The sequence below is a fragment of the Syngnathus acus genome, chromosome 23 (assembly GCF_901709675.1).
Source record: "Syngnathus acus chromosome 23, fSynAcu1.2, whole genome shotgun sequence".
NCBI lineage: Eukaryota > Metazoa > Chordata > Actinopteri > Syngnathiformes > Syngnathidae > Syngnathus > Syngnathus acus.
In genome coordinates, this window is record NC_051107.1 from 1,781,934 (window position 1) to 1,800,564 (window position 18,631).

Consider the following 18,631-nt stretch of genomic DNA (forward strand, 5'->3'; position numbering starts at 1 on the left):
ATAATATTGATCTTCATAAAAACAAACTGTTCAGCATTTGTGTTAGCATTAAGCTAACTCAGGACTCTGAGGCTAAGCTAAGGTTGTTTTGAATACGCGGCATATCTTTAAGGGTTAGTTTGAATTTCAACTGGGGGCAAAAATGAACAATTTGGAGAATCTATTTTGAAGAATCTGCCAAACTGCTGCTCGTTGGGAACTGAGTTGATGATATTTGAGGGCTCCGTAGTTTGCTTATTACCCTAGCATGGATGTTGCCATTTTGAGAGTAGAGTTGGAAAGAAAGCAGAATAGGGCGAATTAAATCCTTTGTCTTTTAGTTTACTTTGTTTTTGTTACTCTAACTCTCGCTCTGTCTTGTTGTGCCCAAAATATTGAATTAACGATGGCATCAATAAGACAGAAGGAAAGATGCGGAAAGGTCAGACGGAAAACAAACTCGCACGCGCATCAACAGTGTTTGCTTTAGTCCTAAAGTAGTCAAATCAGCGTGGAGGAGAGAAGACCTTCCAGTTTCCAATTCCGCAAATCAAACAAGCACTCATTAAAAGCCTCGCCGCCGCCGCTGCCGTCGTGGTCGTCGCCATCTCGCCAATTCCATTTCGCCCAAACGCACACATCTCAGCCCCCGAGACGTAATCCTCTGCTTCATTTGCATCCAAATAAGACGAAATCCGAGGGATTCTTATCCACGATCACAGCCAATGTAGTGTGCAGTCATCAGTGTTTATCAGTGTGCAAATCAGACTTTTTTTTCTTTGTTTCACGTCAATAAAGTCCATGAAGGACACGCAGATGCATGCTGGGATGGAAGAAAAAAAAAAAAAAAAACACACACTTGCTTTAAACACAGAGCAGTCAATAAGCCATCTTCTGAGTTAGTTTAGAACAGTGGCTATTCGAAGCCTTTGCTTTAATTTGTCCCTTTTCTCTCAGCTTGTCTCCTTCGGCAGGAAGCAACATAAATCCACGTCAGGCTTTGTACATGGTGTGTGGAGCGGTAAGTCGGATGTCTCAAACACACACGACTTAACGTGTGCGCACTTTGGACTTTGTGTGACTGGCATGCAGAGTGCACACACTGCAGCACAATGTCCTTCTCTCTCTCCCTTGTTCGTCCGCGGTCAGGACTGCGTACCTAATGAGTTGTCCTGGGACTTCACACATACACACACACACACACACACACACACACACACACACACATACACACATGTGCCCATGCCTACATACTGTATGTTCTCTTTCACCTGTGAGGACTCAAAAAGGATGTCACACTAACTTTTTTACGGACTAACGTTCAATTTGAAATGCACCAAACTCATTGGATGTGTTTCTCATCTCGTGTATCAAAAACCGTATAGACACACGTACACAAATATATATAAAGATGATTCGATACTTGGATGCAAAACGATTCCAGTACGATTCGACTCAAAATGACACGATTCAATTCAGTACGACCGGAATTACGATTCGATTCGACGTAATACGACTCATTTTGAGTACCATAACTTTTTAGTTGTGAACTTGTCAGTAGTGTAAATGTGTCATTTCCTTCTAAGATATAACACTCCAATAAAAGAGGACCTGATACATGCAGGTATCTCGATACATTTTAAAGTAGAACGATTCAGTTCGATTCACTTGCGTCTTTTTTACGAAATGAACGATGTTCCTTTTGAAATCGTTTTTTGTTACATCCCTACTTTTTATTATCAGTCCATACATATATCATATATCAACATATCATCCAACATTGTTTAAAAAGCTATTGTTTTCCGGTCATAGTAACAACAAAATTAAAATGTTATGAAAGAAATGGAAAAGCATATATAAAGTCAAAATGACATTATATATTATCTAATAGTACAAATTCCCTTCAAAATCTTACTTAAATACACACGTCAGACACAAACAGTCCACATTTTCCAATAGATTTTTTTGCAAAAGTTGAAAATTTGGAAAATATATCATCACATGTATGACCAGAGACTGACTTGATGAAATCCAGCCCATTAAAGCAACCAACTAGGATTGCATCTGAAACCCACATCCCAAATGTGATTTCGACCATCTCCCATCTTGACAGTTTATTGAAAACAATGAGTCTGGTTGACCTGCTACAAAAGCAATATTGATATAAATATATAATTTCCATATTATGGACATGATTGATGGATCTATTGTAGATTACACGCTCAAATATGAACATTGACATCCAGTGTGATTTGCATGTTTCTCAGTTTTGGTCATTATTGCATTGGAATAAAAACAAAAAACAAAGGAAGATTGCAACGCGTAGATTAAAGTTCAAATTTGTGTTTTCTTACGCTCGTCTAAATTGTGTTGCGCCGAAACGAATGTGTTTAGAAGCTTCACAAATGCAAACCTCTATCAACAGCAACAATCATGCATAATTTACACACTTCCTGTTGCGTGTTAGCACACACATTAAATAATCTGTCAGTCATTCAGTGAAATCATTCACAGTAAATTTGGTAAATTACGATGTTTTTACTAAGGCTTCTTCGCTATGCTTATAACTGTAAAGGAGGCGTAAAATTACGTTGTGATCGTCGTTTGTAGGATTTTGCCAAAACAGTAGAACAGATTTTCATAATACTGATGTAGGCAAAGATTGAAACTGTTATCCTTAGTTACAGATCTGCCATTAGGATAATCTTGATAAGACTCCTCAGCAATCAGACTTTAAACTGTGAATTATTATGGCCAATTGTTGGGATATTTTTTGAGATTACACAAAAACACCACAACAGAGTCCTATGATACTTTGTTAAAAAGTATCACATAATTTTGTCCGTCAATCAGATTAATTTTAATTAATTTAATTAATACATTTCCATCTGTGAACTTAAGTGTTGTTATGGCTTTTAAAGGTGGCGCCCAGTCTGGTGAGTGACGTGGGTGTCAATGGAAGATCCCTGCTAATCTCCTCGGTAAATATTGCACTTTAACATTTTTCTTGTAAAATAATTATTCATGATGTGTCATTAACAAGCAGTACCGCCACCACCAGGACTGGAGGGGAACAGCATTGCTTGGCATGTTTTCTAGCAGAGGTCTGTTCTCTTGGGCATCATTCCAGTTTTTGTTTGTTTGTCTCTTGGCATTTATAATTCGTGTCTCCTGTTTCCAAACCCTCGGACCATCTGCGGCACCCATGGGTTCAACTCTTTAGGGGGACGGCTTGGAACGGATCTCCGGAGACGCTGCGGGCGAAACTCACCTAGTATACACATTCGTGCCCATGGACAGAAAGACAGCTGCTGTCCTGGTCGAGAAATTGACGGAAATGAGCCACGGATGGGTAAACGCACACCCACGCACTCACCGCCCCCCCAAAAAAATTTGATCAAGTCATCAATATGCAAACTAACTAATTCAACACGGCTGTCCACCGGAGCCTCGCTGATATATAAATACAAATGTCAGCCTCAATATCATTTACCATCTGACTGCGCATTGAAAAGCTATTTACAATCCAAATCAATGAAATTTGAGAGTGTCATTCACAGCACATAAGAGTTCATTAGAAAAATTGAGACAGCACGCACAAGGCTGACACATGCTATGTTGTTGCTTTTCAAAGTCTGGAATTGGATTGGAAAAATATTTCCATTGAGATGGACACCACGCATCATCATCGACAGGTGTGTAAATGTCACCGTAAATATAAACACAATTTAGATGTGGGAATCGAACTGCCTGTCCCAATGGAAATTTTTGAATTTTTGACTGAAAATAATTGATTGTCATGAGAAAATGAGCTGTGTAACATATTGTCTTCAGATTTTCATTTAATACTAAAATGATCTGCACATTTTCTGCAAAAACATCAAAAAAATATAATAATATAAAATAGTGGGAGGCGTGCATATTTGCACTTTATATACATGTTTTTTTTTTAAAAGACTAGCAAAGTCATTTGTTTGCTCAGCGCTGTAGTTGGACCCCGTGGAGGCTATTTTGTGTGTTTTGGGTGTTCTCTTGTATTGAGGGGTGCTGGTTGGCCGCTGTTACTTTTCTTCCTTTGTCTTTTGGCTTTGTTTTTGCTTTAATGGCTTTTATCTTGAGCACTTTCTGACTTTCTTTGTGGCGCCGTTGTGTGGCAGCCTTATGAGAGCCTATTGAGTTGCGCTCATGCCATCTGTGTGTCTTTTGTATACCCACTCTGTGGTATGGACACTGCTGGGGCCTGAATTTCCCCACCCCTGGGGATCGATAAATATTCAATCGATCAATCAATCAATCATAAAAAAATCTTGAATTTTAACAGACTCAAGAATTTAGTAGGGTTTTGCACCAAATAATTTAGTTCTTGTCAGAAGATTTCATGATTTTTTTTTCTTTACGTCGGACCATTTATGTGACAACCTGGGGAAAAGAAACATTGGAGGATTGTAGAATATACCCCTAAAAATAATCCTCTGTAATTTGTACAAAATGTGTTTTGAATTTGTTCAAATTTGACAAAAAAAGATATATTTATAAGTTTATTTCGTGTAAAATGCGGCTTTACACATACTAATGTCCTCAGTAAATTTTAGTCAGATTTTTTTTTTAAATACAAAATATATACTTTGGTCTCTTTTATCAATATAACCCAAACTAATTAACATCAATGTTGGGTTTTGATACAGTTTACAATTCTTTGCTTTTGTATAACTTTGCAGTGATTGTCAAGGGGACAGAAGGGCTACTGTAACAGATGTTTGATGGACATCTGTGTTTGTGTTGACGTTAGCAGAAAGGGGTTAGAAAGACCCCTGGGATGTGGACCACCGTTGAAAGGGGGGGGGGGGGCGATTTCAGGGTTTAGTTGAAGCATGCAGCTGTGCTTAAAGGGCTTCAGTGGCTTCATTCAAATGGGGACCCCCGTGCACTTGGGGGCAACGTTGGTAGAACTGCTGAGACAACACCATGCCAGCTGGCAGGAGAAGGCCCCCGCCCCCTCAAACGCACACTTGACTGAATTCGAGGCGGCAGCTTCATCAACGCCGTTCATAAGTCATCGTCTCATTTGCAAGACAAATGTGCCAGTCATGTTGGTCAGTGCGTGTGAATGAAGAAGCTAGCGGCAAGCTAATGTTCTCCTACCGTATGCCCTTTACTCGTCCTAGTAATGCTTCAAAGTTTTTTGGGGTAGGATTTTCTATAAAACCAAAAACTTCTTTTATGTAGTTTAAAAGAACTTCAAAGTTTTTTGGGGTAGGATTTTCTAGAAAACCAAAAACTTATTTTTGTGGGTTTAGAACTTCATAATATTTTGTAGGATTTTTTTTAAATCCAAAGTTTTTTCGGGGAGGGTTTTCTATAAAACTAAAAACTTCTTTTATATGGGTTTAGAACTTCATAATATTTTGTAGGATTTTTTAAATCAAAAGTTGGACACATTATTTTGACACATTAAAAAAAAACTTTTTTTTCGTGGGTTTTGAACCTCAGTGTTTTGTAGGAATTTTTTATAAAAGATTTGACACAGTAGTTTGACAGTTTTGGTGACTTTTCGTCACTAAAACACAATTTTAGTAGGATGTGATAGTATCGTTGGATTTATATAGTTAAAAATGTAATCAGATTTTGCTACTTTTGCGTCGTTGTACTCACAATCTCACAATAAAAAAATGCAAATATTTAGTAGAAAATTGAATTTTTTTTATTATATTTTTAAACCCTTTGATTTTCTGATATATTTGACCTAAGTTAGTACATTTATTGAGTAGAACCTGAACATTTTGTTGCTTTTTGCTCTTTGTGTAATTATAGCCTCACAATAAATTTCACAACTTTTTTTGGTGTAGTTTTGCACTTGTCTTATACATAGATACGTACATATAATAAAACAAACGCCACTTTAATCGTTTAAAAATAAAATATTTTACACAAATGTTGATGAACCAATTTTTGGTTGCTCAAATTTTCTTTTACCTTATGAACACACGCAAGATTTGTAGCATTTTACATGAACGTTGACGTACCGACTTTGTAGACATGTTTTGCGTCGTTCTTTTACGCTTTACTGTTTGCCGCACACAAACATTAATTTCATAAGGTCATGCGATGGTGACACGTCGATTGTCACGGTCCATGGCGACGTTATTGATTTGCTGAGCTATCTGATATGAAGATCTGCAAGACTGTTGATTTAGCTCGCTTGAAGCTAATAGCTTTGTCCATATCGATGCATTTATGGCCTTCAAACGAACGGCGAGATGCCCTCAAAGGAGACCGCCATGCAAATGTGATGCGGTCTTTTAAATCAATGTGTTGTCAAGGAGATTTGGGCGGAAATAGGACCGCCTCCTCAAAACAATTGTCATTTATTGTGTGCATTGATTTAGGGCTCTGTCGTCTTTAAAGGTGACATTGACCTTTGATGTCCTTAAATATCCGTTATTGTCGATCTAATTTGGTCCTGTGGGATCTAATGGCACCCAATCCAATAGATTAGTTCATAAAAATGTGCCCAAAAAAGTTTGTCACACCCATCAAAAAAAAATGTGTGATGAAGAGGGAAAAAAACGTCACTCACAGGATTATAAATAATATTTTTTGGCTGGAAAATTATTTTACAAAAACTAAGACTAGGAGCAGTTGAGGTTGGATATTCTATGCTTCTCTCCGACCATACGGGAACTCTGATGTGCCATTTGATTTTTCACAGTGCCCAAAAAAGGCAAAAAAAAAGTTGTACTATATTGAATCCAAATTTTTAATTGAATACATTTAAATAAATACAAATAACATCATACATTGCAAATCAACAAATATAAATCTACAATAACATTTACTTAAAACATAAAAAATAATCTATAGAATTCGAATTAAAATATATTGAATAAATAAACACTGATCAATATATTGCAAATCAATTATTGCACATAGAAATTAAGACAAAATTCTAAATGAAATGTATTAAAAATAAATGCACTTTTACATGAAATATATAAAAAGTAAATACTGACAAAAATACAAATACATTCAACATACCCGAAAACAAAAAACTAAAAAAAAATTAAATAATATTGAAAAATAAATGCATCCATAAAACCAATTAAATAAATAACTCAAACTATACTGATAAACAAGGCACCACACAATAAATCTCACAATCTCGATCCTTCTTTTCTAAGCGTAATATTCACTATGACCACAGATGGCGCTGCTGAGCTGCCTGCACCGTCCCTTCTGCCTTTAGGTGGCACTCTGATGCAGAGTTTCAACCTTCAGTCCTTCTTGAGAGCTATCTGCAGGCAAAAGCCAATTGAGAAAGTAGAGGGAGGGTGGGGGTGATGCTGCAGACCCCCCCAAAAAAGAGACATTAAAATCTCATTTGCACCAATAGAAAGGTGCCTTTACCCCTCCACCTCCGCCTATTTAAATCCACATGCCATAATGAGCCTGCTTGAATACTAATTGCGTTAATTGGACCCACCCCTGAAGCGTTTAAAATCTCATCAAAGAGCAAAATAATGCAGATTTTAATCACCCCATGCAAGTCGTCTCTATATGGAAATAGCATCCCCAAATCCACCCCCCCCCCCAAAAAAGTGCATGCAAAGGTGATGGATTCTTTTCTTTGCTTGACTTCTGCACGCAACGTCCTCCTCTTTTCAGTATGAAGGGCAAAAGCGGCCAACTCCGAGGCATCCCTCTTCCTCCTCCTCCTTTACGCTTCTCCCTCCTCCCCCTCGTCTTGCTCTCACTCCCACTCTGCTGCAGCCACCCTCTAAGCGTCACTTGAGCAGGAGCGCCGCACCGAGTCGCATCCCAAACTCTCCGTGCACACGCTCAAACCTTCCTCCTCCTCTTCTTCGTTTCTCTCCTCCTCCTGTGCTTCCTCGCCGGGGCATGGCAGGTGCGGCGGCCGGCTGTGAGTGCACGCTGAGCGGCGTGTTCAGCTCCGGCTGACCGTGGGATGCTCCTGCTTGAGGTCCGCCACTGCAAGCTTGTGGAAGTGTTTTTTTTTTTCTTTCTTTTTTTTGGTATGTGGATTTAAAGTGGACTCGCCTCCCGAATAGGATTTAATAGACGCTCCTCTCATTTTTGCCTCTTTTGGGAGATAGCAAAGAGAAGCTGTTTTTTTTTTTTTTTTTTTTTTGGACGTGCTTCTATTGCATCCGCAGTGCGGTTGCGAATGACATCTGCAGAGTGTACAGGTAAGCAGGCAGACCTGTCTCGGGCTTGCGGAGGGAGGGATGCACCTGCTTCACCCACTTTGCTGCATATTTTGGAGGCTCAGGAAGCTTTTCCCCCCCAAACAAACCTTTTTTTTTATGAATTATTCTCTCTGTGTTTGCCAGCGCATCTTGCTTTTCATAAAATCATGCAAAGTTGACTCAACTCGTAATAGTAAATAAGTTTTAGGGTGAAGTATTTTGAGTTTGCATCTCAAAAGGTTGCCTCTATTCTAACTATCATTTATTTTTGTATGTTTTGTCGCAGCTGCATGGTTTTTCTATCTTCATGTCAAACCACATTTTCAGTTCATAGTGCAAGTCTGTGCTTGTGTGTTCAAAGTACGGCCGGAGGGGTTGCCTGCCGCATGTGAGCCCCCGGAGGGATCCATGTAGCACTAACGTCGCTGGAGCACGTTCGTAACATAAGACGGATTTGTTTACTATAGATGTACGGAGACGTCCACTTTATCAGGTACATCAGTTTTGATTGGTTGTCAATTTTAGGAATACCTCTGAAGATTGTGCGCTTTTTTTGTCATCACAATTGGCCCATTAGTGTGCGTTACCGCTGTCAAGGTCCCCGGTGAATGAGGAGGGTAAACAGTGGAGTCCCAGAGGAGGAGTTGGATAATCCTATCTGGTCCCGCGCCGGGCAGTAGCCTTTGTAAGGGAGTCACTTTGACATATGACCCCCACCCCCTCCCTCCGTGTCCGTCAGGCGTGGTGTTTTGGTTACTAGGGAGCGCGGCCTTGTCAATATCGGGTCTCACTGATGCTTAATCTCGCTCGGCAACCTTGCCGGATGACGGGCTGGCGGAGATGGGGAGACTCAGCGGACTCGGTGCGCGCGTGTGAATGAAGTGAGAGGAACACGCCGGTGAATGATGAGGCTGTGCGACGGACATGAATGGCGCTCTCTGTTTGTTCTGCGGCTCCCGTTAGGGACGTTTTTTATGTTTTGACGTCTCGGGCCTTTTACGAACGTGACTTTCTTCTGATTGGCAAAAATAGTCGTTCTGTAAAAGCTTATGGGGCCACCTGTTGCCTTGGCACAGTTTTCATGTGGATTATTTTGATATGGGAGAAAATAGAAACTTCTGAACGAAAATAAAACGAAATGAATATTTTGTATGTTTTAGTTTAGACTGTTAGTACGAAATAAATTTAAGAAATGTGGAAAAGCTTTAACTCTGTATTGTTAGATTACTGGCATAGTTGCCTAAGTCATATTTAAAAGAAAAATTAAAACGAAAAAAAAAATACAATTATTGACAAGCACGTTGTTATTTTTCATTCACTTGTGTATTGTAAAAGACAAAAAATAAAAAATAGATGGCTTTGGCATTTGGGTACTATTGAAGGTACAAAGGCTCCCTCTAGTGGTATGTGAAAAAAAATCATTGCCCAAGGACAGCTCAGTTGTATTTAACTTTTTTCTTTTTTTAGTATAATACATTTGCATTTAATCGAGTATTTGCTTGTGTGGTGTTTGATGTAAAACATCTGATACCCACTAACTGAGGCAATTGTGGTGTTAGGATTATAAGCAAATAATTTTGCCTCTGCTAATGTTAATGGGACTGCAAGTTGATCCCTGAGGAACTCCGAACAGTCGTGGGGATCAATGCTTTATGCACATCTTTCTTCTCATGTGTTAGCGTCTTGCTCAAAGATTTTAGGAAGCAGCTCTTTAGTAGTTTGTGTATTGAGAGGAACATAGACAGGATAAATGATAGCATGGCAGCATTCCGTTTAGGATATGTTACATGAGAGATTTAGCAAGGCTTACACTGGGGTTTGCAGGCTTTTCACAGTGAAACCCGTCTTTTTAAGACCTTTGTGATTTTTTCTTGTTGTTGTTGATGGGATTTGGAAATGTGTGTGAATGCAGTGATTGACTCCCAGCCAGGCCCCAGTACTCCCCCGCCAAGTGCCGGGGAGAAGTTAGTAGCGTTCCTGGAATGAAATGTTTTCATTGCTTGTTGTGTTCTGGCCCAGGCTGCGACTGTTTTGATTGCTCTGCTAATGCAGTTTTCCACATTTTAAACAATTTTTTGCACTTTGGGCAGCTAGTTTGCTTACATGTGACATCATCATCGACAGAGACTCAGACATATACATTGGTGGTTCGTGTGTGTTACCATTTTGTTTGTCCAGAGTGTGATTTATTCAGCCTTGAATTGTGACACAACATTCTTTGCATGTCTCCGTGGTAACCTGCTTTGCCAACTCCAAACTTCTCGGAAATTGTCCTTGGCCGGTAAAATAGGAATGATGAGTGGATGCGTTAATGTTGGATGGCAGTAACTGGAAATGCACCAATGATAAATGATGAGTGTGACAAAGTGCAACTTTTGCACATACTGTGACTTATGAAGTGTAGTTTTGTTCATTTTCATGGGAGGATTAGGGACACACAGAAAGGGGGAAAAAAAAAAGTTGTAATGCTACGATTTAAGAAACTATACCATCAAATAACAGTGCAATAATGAAGATATATAAATAAATGTATTTTGTATTGAAACGCATATAATATGTACAATCGTTTAAAAGTTGTAATTTTACAAGCAACGGAAAATGTATTTCATTTTAAAAGAAATAATACAAAAATTATTACAAATTTTAATTTACAGGAAAAAGTTCAAAAGTTTTAATTTCAAAAAGTTTCAAGGTTATAATTTTACTGTGCGATGTTTAAAAGTTGTAATTTTACATGAAATAAACAATAAAGTACTTTTACAAAGGTTTTTATTAAGTTTCAAAAAATTGATTTCTAAAAGTTTGTTTTATAAGAAGAAGAAAAAAATTATAATCTTAGAAGAAAAAATACTAATTTTGAAGAAAAAGAGAGAAAAAAACAGGAATGGGAAAAATCGGAATCGTACAATAAAATTGACGTGAGAAAAAAAATTGTTTTGATAGTTAACAGTTTGTACATCCCATTCACCTCAGTTTTTTCTTTCCCCTGAAAATATTTTGTCATGTGGTTTCCAGCGCATACTATGTGAGTTGTATTACATCAAGCGTCCAAGTCGCCCCCCAGCCCCCCTCCCCTGGCAGAAACATAACTCCCAACTTCTGAATGAGCATTTCAGCCTTTTCCTCCCCTTCCTTTTTGTGTCCATCTGTTTTGCATTGTCACACCACAGTTCATCCAGCGGAGCTTTGCTCGTGTCGTTCCGGGGGCCCCGGTGGCAAATCTGGCAGGCGTGCTTCTTGACTATATGTTTGTAAGAGCCTCACCGTGTCTCGCCGGGGCAAAAGCAACAGCGGTAGAGCTCAGTGGAAAATCAGGGCGTCAAAACAAGGGCCGTGACCGCGGGTGAAGCGACGAAGGGGCGCGAGGGAGAACAATTTGCATCTTCTACCGTGTAGCTGTGACGGACGACAGGCTGGCAGGCGGGCGGGCTGGCTGGCTGGCTCGGAGAAAGCTTGTCTGATGTGTTTATGCCACGGGCTTTTGAGGGCTGCGGTTGCACGCGCGGCGAGAACATCTGAAGGGAGACAAACAAGCGGGGAGGCGAGGCAAAAGGCCCAGTAATGGAGTGTAAACCTGCATCGACACTCTTTAAACACCTCCCAGCGCAGGGGAAGCACTTTAGAGGAAATGTATAAATCAAAACTTTTGACTAATAAGTCCATGCAATTAAAACGGGGCCTTTACAAATCAAGCCTGACTGTCAGTTTCCTGCTATGCATTTTATTGGACGCCCAGAGGCTTGTAAACACAAACAGAGAAGTTCATGTTGGAATATAAATCGAAAACAAATGCGTTATATAAAAATAATCGTGTGTATTGTCTGTATCGCGCTGCCCCCGGTGGCCAAAAGGTGTATACCATAATATGGCAAAATATCCAAAAAAGGTCTTAAATTTGTTCAAATGTAATAGAGACCCAATGTGGGTTCAAATTAATGTCTTAAGAAATCGAAAACAAATGCGTTATATAAAAATAATCGTGTGTGTCGTCTGTAGTGCGCTGCCTCCGGTGGCCAAAAGGTGTATATCATAATATGGCAAAATATCCAAAAGTGGTCTCAAATTTGTTCAAATGTAATAGAAACCCATTGTGGGTTCAATTTAATGTCTTTAAATGCTTCCTCATCTCTACTCTGGATTATTGAGGCGGACAGAGACTTTAATCCAGATGCTGCCAGCCATTCAGAGGTGCTTGAATACGATTAATGTTTTTGTCCTATAGTTGGCAGCAGACTCTTGGACTAAACCAAAATTTGGTGTGGCGGTCGAACGAATTAAATGTTTCATTTTAATCACCAGCACAAAGCCTTGTAAATTATCGAGAGTTTTGTGGCTAAGCGCTTAATCCCGGAGGTCAAGTCTTCTCGGGAGCATGGATTGGGAATCCCATAGGTCAGTGGAACATGGGTTCATCGCAAATTGGATGAAAATGTGGACTGGAATTGTTATTGGTTAGAAACAGCAAGACATCATCATCTCCACCAAGGTAGCCACTTAAAACGATCGTCAAGTTCTAATGACAGTTCACCTCTTTGTTCCCTCCAAACTTGTCTCGACTTGGATCGTGGTGATACAATCCCCGTACACAGTTGCCCTCAGGCTTCCTATGACTCCTCCCGTCGGACATTTGTGGCATGTTATCGCAAGCCAACTGCAAAAGCTGTGATTCACGATGCCAATAATCATCTGGACGCGTTCCGCCGAGGTGTTCCGAGGTTTCTCACGCATGGTCTCGGGGACACGGTCTGCCAACACTGAACTGTGATTACTGTTATTAATTACACAGGGATTCATTTTTAGATGTGACACTCGATTCTATCTTTTAGACCTTTATTACATCCCACCAACACCGAATCATCTCTTTATGAAGGCTCCGAGTTATTTGCGCCGTTTTTCAACTAAAATACACTCATAGGACACGATTAGTTTGATAAGATCTGATAAAAGAACAACACCAAGGATTCAGCCTGTGGGAAGGAGCCGCATTTTAACAACACTGTGCTCAATTGAGGTCATTATTTTTGCTCCGTTTCTGTATCCGATAAGAAGATAATGTTTGAAATATTGTAAGGAGTGAAATTTGGTGATTAAAAGGGAAGAAAACTGAGCTTGTTCGAACATCAGAGTTGGACCATACTTTCTGAGAACTACCCATGATGGTTATTTCCAAATTATCTTGAGTTAGGGCAACTTTAGTTAGGTCACTTTGTGGTTATATTGTGGCTGAACTAAAAACTGATTTTCAGTGTGAGAAGCTGAAAGCAAGAGAGAGTCATGAAGGACTGAGGATGAGTGGCTAGATGAAGCAACACAGGGAAGACGTGTCAGGACTGGAGATGATGCCAGTGTGCAGCTGACGGAGCCGAAATCTGATTCGTCTGCCCGCTAGCTTGTAGCGTCTGGGAATTAAATGCAGGAACGGCCGCTTTAGGCTTTGAATTAGCTCCCGGAACCCCAGAAGAAAACTCATCGGCCTTTTTAAACATTTAAGAGCGATTCTTGGCTGCAGTGGTCTTAATTACGGCGAAGTATCTGTGTCCTGTTGATTGGGCGTGTATGACACTCGGAGGGATGATGGAGAGGGTATCTTAAAATGAAGAAGAGCCTTAGATATAGATTACAGGGAATTATGAAAGAGTGGTTCTTTCTCATACTTTGAACCGTGATCGTTTATGATCCGCCGTTCCGAGAGGCTGGAGTTAAATTTACTTGACTGAATTAGTTTTAATAAGTGAAGGAGGGGCAAATATTACACAGATGGTGAGAAGGTGGGCAGATGTTGGCGAAAATCCAGAGGGTCTTACTGTTGGATCCTTGCTTCTGTTTTTCTTCAGGAATAGAAATTGGAAGTATAATCTTGGTAGACCTTGCTGATATTATTTGGCGCCAGTTGCTTGACCCAGATGATAACAGTCGTGACCTCGCCGAAGGAGAATTAGGTAGATACTTAATCAAGGAACGTCGTCCTTCCATTTTTTTATACATTCCATCTTTATTCCTGCTCGTCTTCATGATATCTGTGTTGGATTAAACCATCCCCGATCTAGAGTGGGTATCCGTTGACAGTAATCCACGCCGCTAATCCGCGTCTTGATGTAAACACTCAAGGACATTGCGGCTCCATCCTCGCCGCCCTTTCCTCGCCTCCTCCTCTGCCGCTACTGTCTTCCTGAGAGGAATGAATGTGCCATCTGTTCCGGGTGTTAGTTTAGCCCCGTGTCAGACCTGATCGCTCAATCTTTATTTATTCCCGCGTGTGGATTGAAGGGTTGCTAGCGAGATTAGTTCAAGGGTGCGGCTTCATTTCATTGCTGATGGTGACTATTAATCATCAGATGAAAGTTTGTGTTGATGTCCAGGTTTGGAGTTTGGCATAGGTGGTTCCGTTTGGACTGGATCAGAACTTCCTACAATTCATAGTGTTGTAATTTTGATTATCAGATTATTGGCGGTAATGACGAAAAAATCTATTTTTCTTTAATTACTCTCATTGTCACTCACTCACATTCTCTTAATCCCATTTTCTTGTTCGGTTCATATTTAAGTAGTTTACTCTTCATTGGCACGTCATCAGATTTTTTTTTTCTCACTGAAATGCTTCAGTCTTTGAATAGAAATAGATTATTTTGTCATCCTCTTGCTTTTGATCGGCATCGCCTCCTAATTGTCATGTCTCGCCCCGACACTCCATTTACGCCATCATCATCATATCTAAAGCTAAAAGGGTCTCCTGACAGATCCATAAAAGATTGTCTAAATGCTTTGGGAAATGGACCAATTTGGAGCAAGTTGATCTTTGATTTTTGCTAATGGTTGCTCATGACTTTTTTGTGTGTGTGAGTTTGTGTGTGGTACAGGCAAGACTGAATGTGGAGATAAGTCAAGAACCCAAAAGCAAGCAAACAAACCACATCTAACCTTGGTAGTGCAATTCAGTTCAAAGTGGTATTATCTCACCTTACCATTGACGGCTATAGACGTCAAATATCCTTTTTAACTGGGCTAGCAGTGAATGAGTTAATTTTTCTTTTCCTCATCCAATTTGTTTGATCTTGTATTCATATTCATTGTTCTTTGTTATGGCCTCTCGGGGAAGGAGACTGAGCAGTGATGCGTTTGGATTATTATCGGAAGATGAGCCACAGTGTCTCGGAATCATCAAAATTACATTCTGTGGGGCCTCATATATTGTACATACCAGAAAACCTGCTTCTGATTCTCGATTGGAGAAGCTATCACTCCTCATTACCTTCCACGTAATTTGGGACCAATAAGCTGTGGCTTCGTAAGATCAGGCTCCTCAGGTTGATTACGCTTGTCTGGATGCCACACTGATAAATGCCAACTTCCCACCAGGGAGACCCAACAAGCACGTGACACTCGCAAGTTTCCCTTGTCTCCGAATTTCTCGCCGCTCTATGCAGAACATCAGTTTGGAGTGACCCCTATGACATATCGGTATTCTTATTTCTGCAAAGGCTAGCATTTTTTCCCCCCCTCTCTAATTATTGTTCCCCTTTGTGCTAGTTTGTAAAAGACAAAGCGAAGGTGCTAGCGTTTGCAGAGTCAGCAGGTGATGTACCCTGTTGGGAAGCAGCAGAGAGAAATCGCCAAAGGTTGCAAATTGCTACTCTGAGGGGAGAATCAATTAGGTGCATAGAGGCGAGAAGGTGTCCGTGCAGAACCTTCCTCTGAGATGACTCCTTATCTTCTCTGCTTGATCCATACATTGATTTTTTTTTGGGTTAAATTTGAGCTGATTCTCACTGTTTTCTCGCTGTCTTCCAGGTGCATAATGTCCTCCATCTTGAAAGAGGCTTGATCCTGATCGACAGAGAGTAGTGGGCCGTGCCTCCGTCCCACCCTACGCAGCCATGATGTCCAGGACACGGATCTGCTTTTTTCTATGCTGTTTCATTTCCACGTTGGCGCCGCTCACCACGTCAAAAACGGCGGTACGAGCTCCGCAATCTTACGGCTCCCAAGTGATCACGGCGTCTTTAGAGGAGGAAGAGTACGCTTCGTTTCGTGCCGAGAACCCCGAATGGACATTCAACCATTTGGCGGTGGACTATCGCAATGGCAACGTTTACTTGGGAGCGGTTAATCGCATCTATAAACTTTCACCGGGTTTGGAGGTTCAGTTGTCTCACGAAACCGGCCCGGATGAGGATAACCGCAAGTGCTACCCGCCGCGGATTGTGCAGCCTTGCAGCGAACCGCTGACGCTCACCAATAACGTCAACAAGATGCTGCTGATGGACTACCGGGAAAACCGGCTGCTAGCGTGCGGGAGTCTCTACCAGGGTATCTGCAAACTGCTGCGCCTGGACGATCTCTTCAAGCTCGGAGAACCCTTCCACAAAAAGGAACACTACCTCTCTGGGGTCAACGAGAGCGGCTCTGTGTTTGGCGTCATCGTTTCCTACGGGAACGCCTCCCCGGACATGTTGTTTGTCGCCACGGCGGTGGACGGCAAGCCGGAGTACTTCCCCACCATCTCTAGTCGCAAGTTGGCCAGAAATTCCGAGGAGGATGGGATGTTCGCTTATGTCTTCCACGATGAGTTTGTGGCCTCGATGATTAAAATCCCCTCTGACACTTTCACCGTCATACCAGACTTTGACATTTATTACATTTACGGCTTCGCCAGCGGGAGCTTTGTCTACTTCCTTACGTTGCAGCCTGAAATGGGGGGCAGCCCGACCACCGGGTCCTCCTCGGCAGGCCGAGAACAGGTCTACACCTCCAAGATAGTCCGACTGTGTAAAGCAGACACCGCCTTCAACTCGTACGTTGAGGTGCCAATCGGATGCGTCAGCGGCAATGTGGAGTACCGACTTCTGGAAGCGGCCTATCTGTCCAAAGCTGGCGCCAACTTGGCGCGCTCGCTGGACGTCGCGCCGGACGACGACGTCCTTTTCGCCGTCTTCTCCAAGGGTCAGAAAAGGAGACCCCAGCAGGAATCCCAGGACTCTGCCCTTTGCGTGTTCTCGCTTCGCAAAATCAACGAGAGGATCAAGGACAGACTCCAGTCGTGCTACAAGGGCGAGGGCACGCTCGACCTGGCTTGGCTCAAGGTCAAAGATATTCCCTGCAGCAGTGCGGTGAGTACTACACTCTTTTTTGGTTTCTCACTGTTTATTCGAGGCGAGCTCAGGTAAGTGTCTCTGAAAGACACTGATGTAAATTCTCATCTGGCTGAGATGAAGTAGGGGGGGGCGCCTTGATGAGCAGCATTTTCTCAGTCGGGTTCATGCTCTGTCTCATTATGATGTGATGTTCGCTATCCACTCAACCTTTTTTTAAACAATGCAGCCCAATGCTCAGCCAAATTACCATAATTTCATTCCCCTGTAACAACATTACACATTCAGTGATTCAGTTCATCACACGCACATAAAAGGAAAGCAGGGTTAAATTGGGTGCTGAGTGTTTGGACTGCTTTCAAAAGCCCAAACTTATTTCTTCTTCTTGATTGATAAAAGAAGCCAACCCCATAAAGAAGAAAATTACCTTATTGTCATCTTGCATTTGTTTGATTTCTAAGCAGCCAATGAAGATCTCCCGAAGGATGCTCTAAATTATTCCTGACAATTTTACTAAATACCTGCTGTGGAAAAAAATACTCCTCTGTTTTATGAATGAACGCTACACTGTTCAACACAGACATGAAGTAATTTCCTTTAACTTTTACAAGCTAAATAAAAGGCTGAAAGAGATTTTACACAGTTGTACAACCACCGGCAATCCCCACAGACGCTACAATCGTAAATAAACGTACCTTGTACGCTCAAGGTCATATTTCAGAATTCGCCCAGTCTATGCACTCGTGACCTTAGCCGTCTACTATCTCAGGATTTGACCCTTTCTCGTGTCGGCCTGTGGAATCACGGCGTAAATCTAAGAATTGGTCTATGGCTTGGCCGCACGTGCCGGCGGACCGCCGTCGTCCGCCCGCTCGAGGGCAGGGATAAATCACGCCCGCAGCAGAGCTGTCAGCAGGGAGAGGAAGCGTGTGTGTGAGTGTGTGTGTGTGTATGTGTGTGTGTGATGGCGCACGCTGGGGTTAGCGCCGGGGAACGACGCCATTTCGCCACTCGCCACGGTATCATCGCTGCCACCGCGTGAATTTGACCCTGCTGAAGAAGTGGAGGCGGTGGACGCAGCGGGAAATAAATCACACATACGCTCATACGTCACACCAGGAGGCAAAAAGACTCTAAAGAAGAGGCGTTGGGAAATTTTCATTCAGTGGTTCATCAAATAGAAAAGATGGAAAAATTCAACGACAACTGTTTTAAATAATCTAGTAATCGTTTAGTAATAATTTAGTAATCGTTTAATTACCAATTGACCAAAGCCAGTAAATGTGGGAAAATAGTTTCGTAATACACAAATAACATTTTAGAATTTGATTAATCGATAGAATAATCGATAGAATAATC

At 41.4% G+C, this 18,631-nt stretch overlaps 1 protein-coding gene and 1 long non-coding RNA gene across 2 annotated transcripts in view; both read left to right on the forward strand.

The window, feature by feature from the left end:
- Positions 1-803: 803 nt before the first annotated feature.
- On the forward strand, positions 804-3,846 carry LOC119117130. Its single transcript, XR_005096426.1, has 3 exons — positions 804-1,000; positions 2,901-3,083; positions 3,203-3,846. It is a non-coding gene; the product is annotated as an uncharacterized LOC119117130 (long non-coding RNA).
- Positions 3,847-7,749: 3,903 nt separating this feature from the next.
- The window catches only part of plxna4 (plexin A4), a 106,974-nt gene continuing 96,092 nt past the window's right edge, over positions 7,750-18,631 (forward strand). The window contains exons 1-2 of the mRNA XM_037243853.1: positions 7,750-8,183; positions 15,972-17,290. Coding sequence (XP_037099748.1) covers positions 16,058-17,290 — 1,233 coding nt within the window. The 5' untranslated portion in view covers positions 7,750-8,183; positions 15,972-16,057. The remainder of the gene's footprint in view (positions 8,184-15,971; positions 17,291-18,631) is intronic.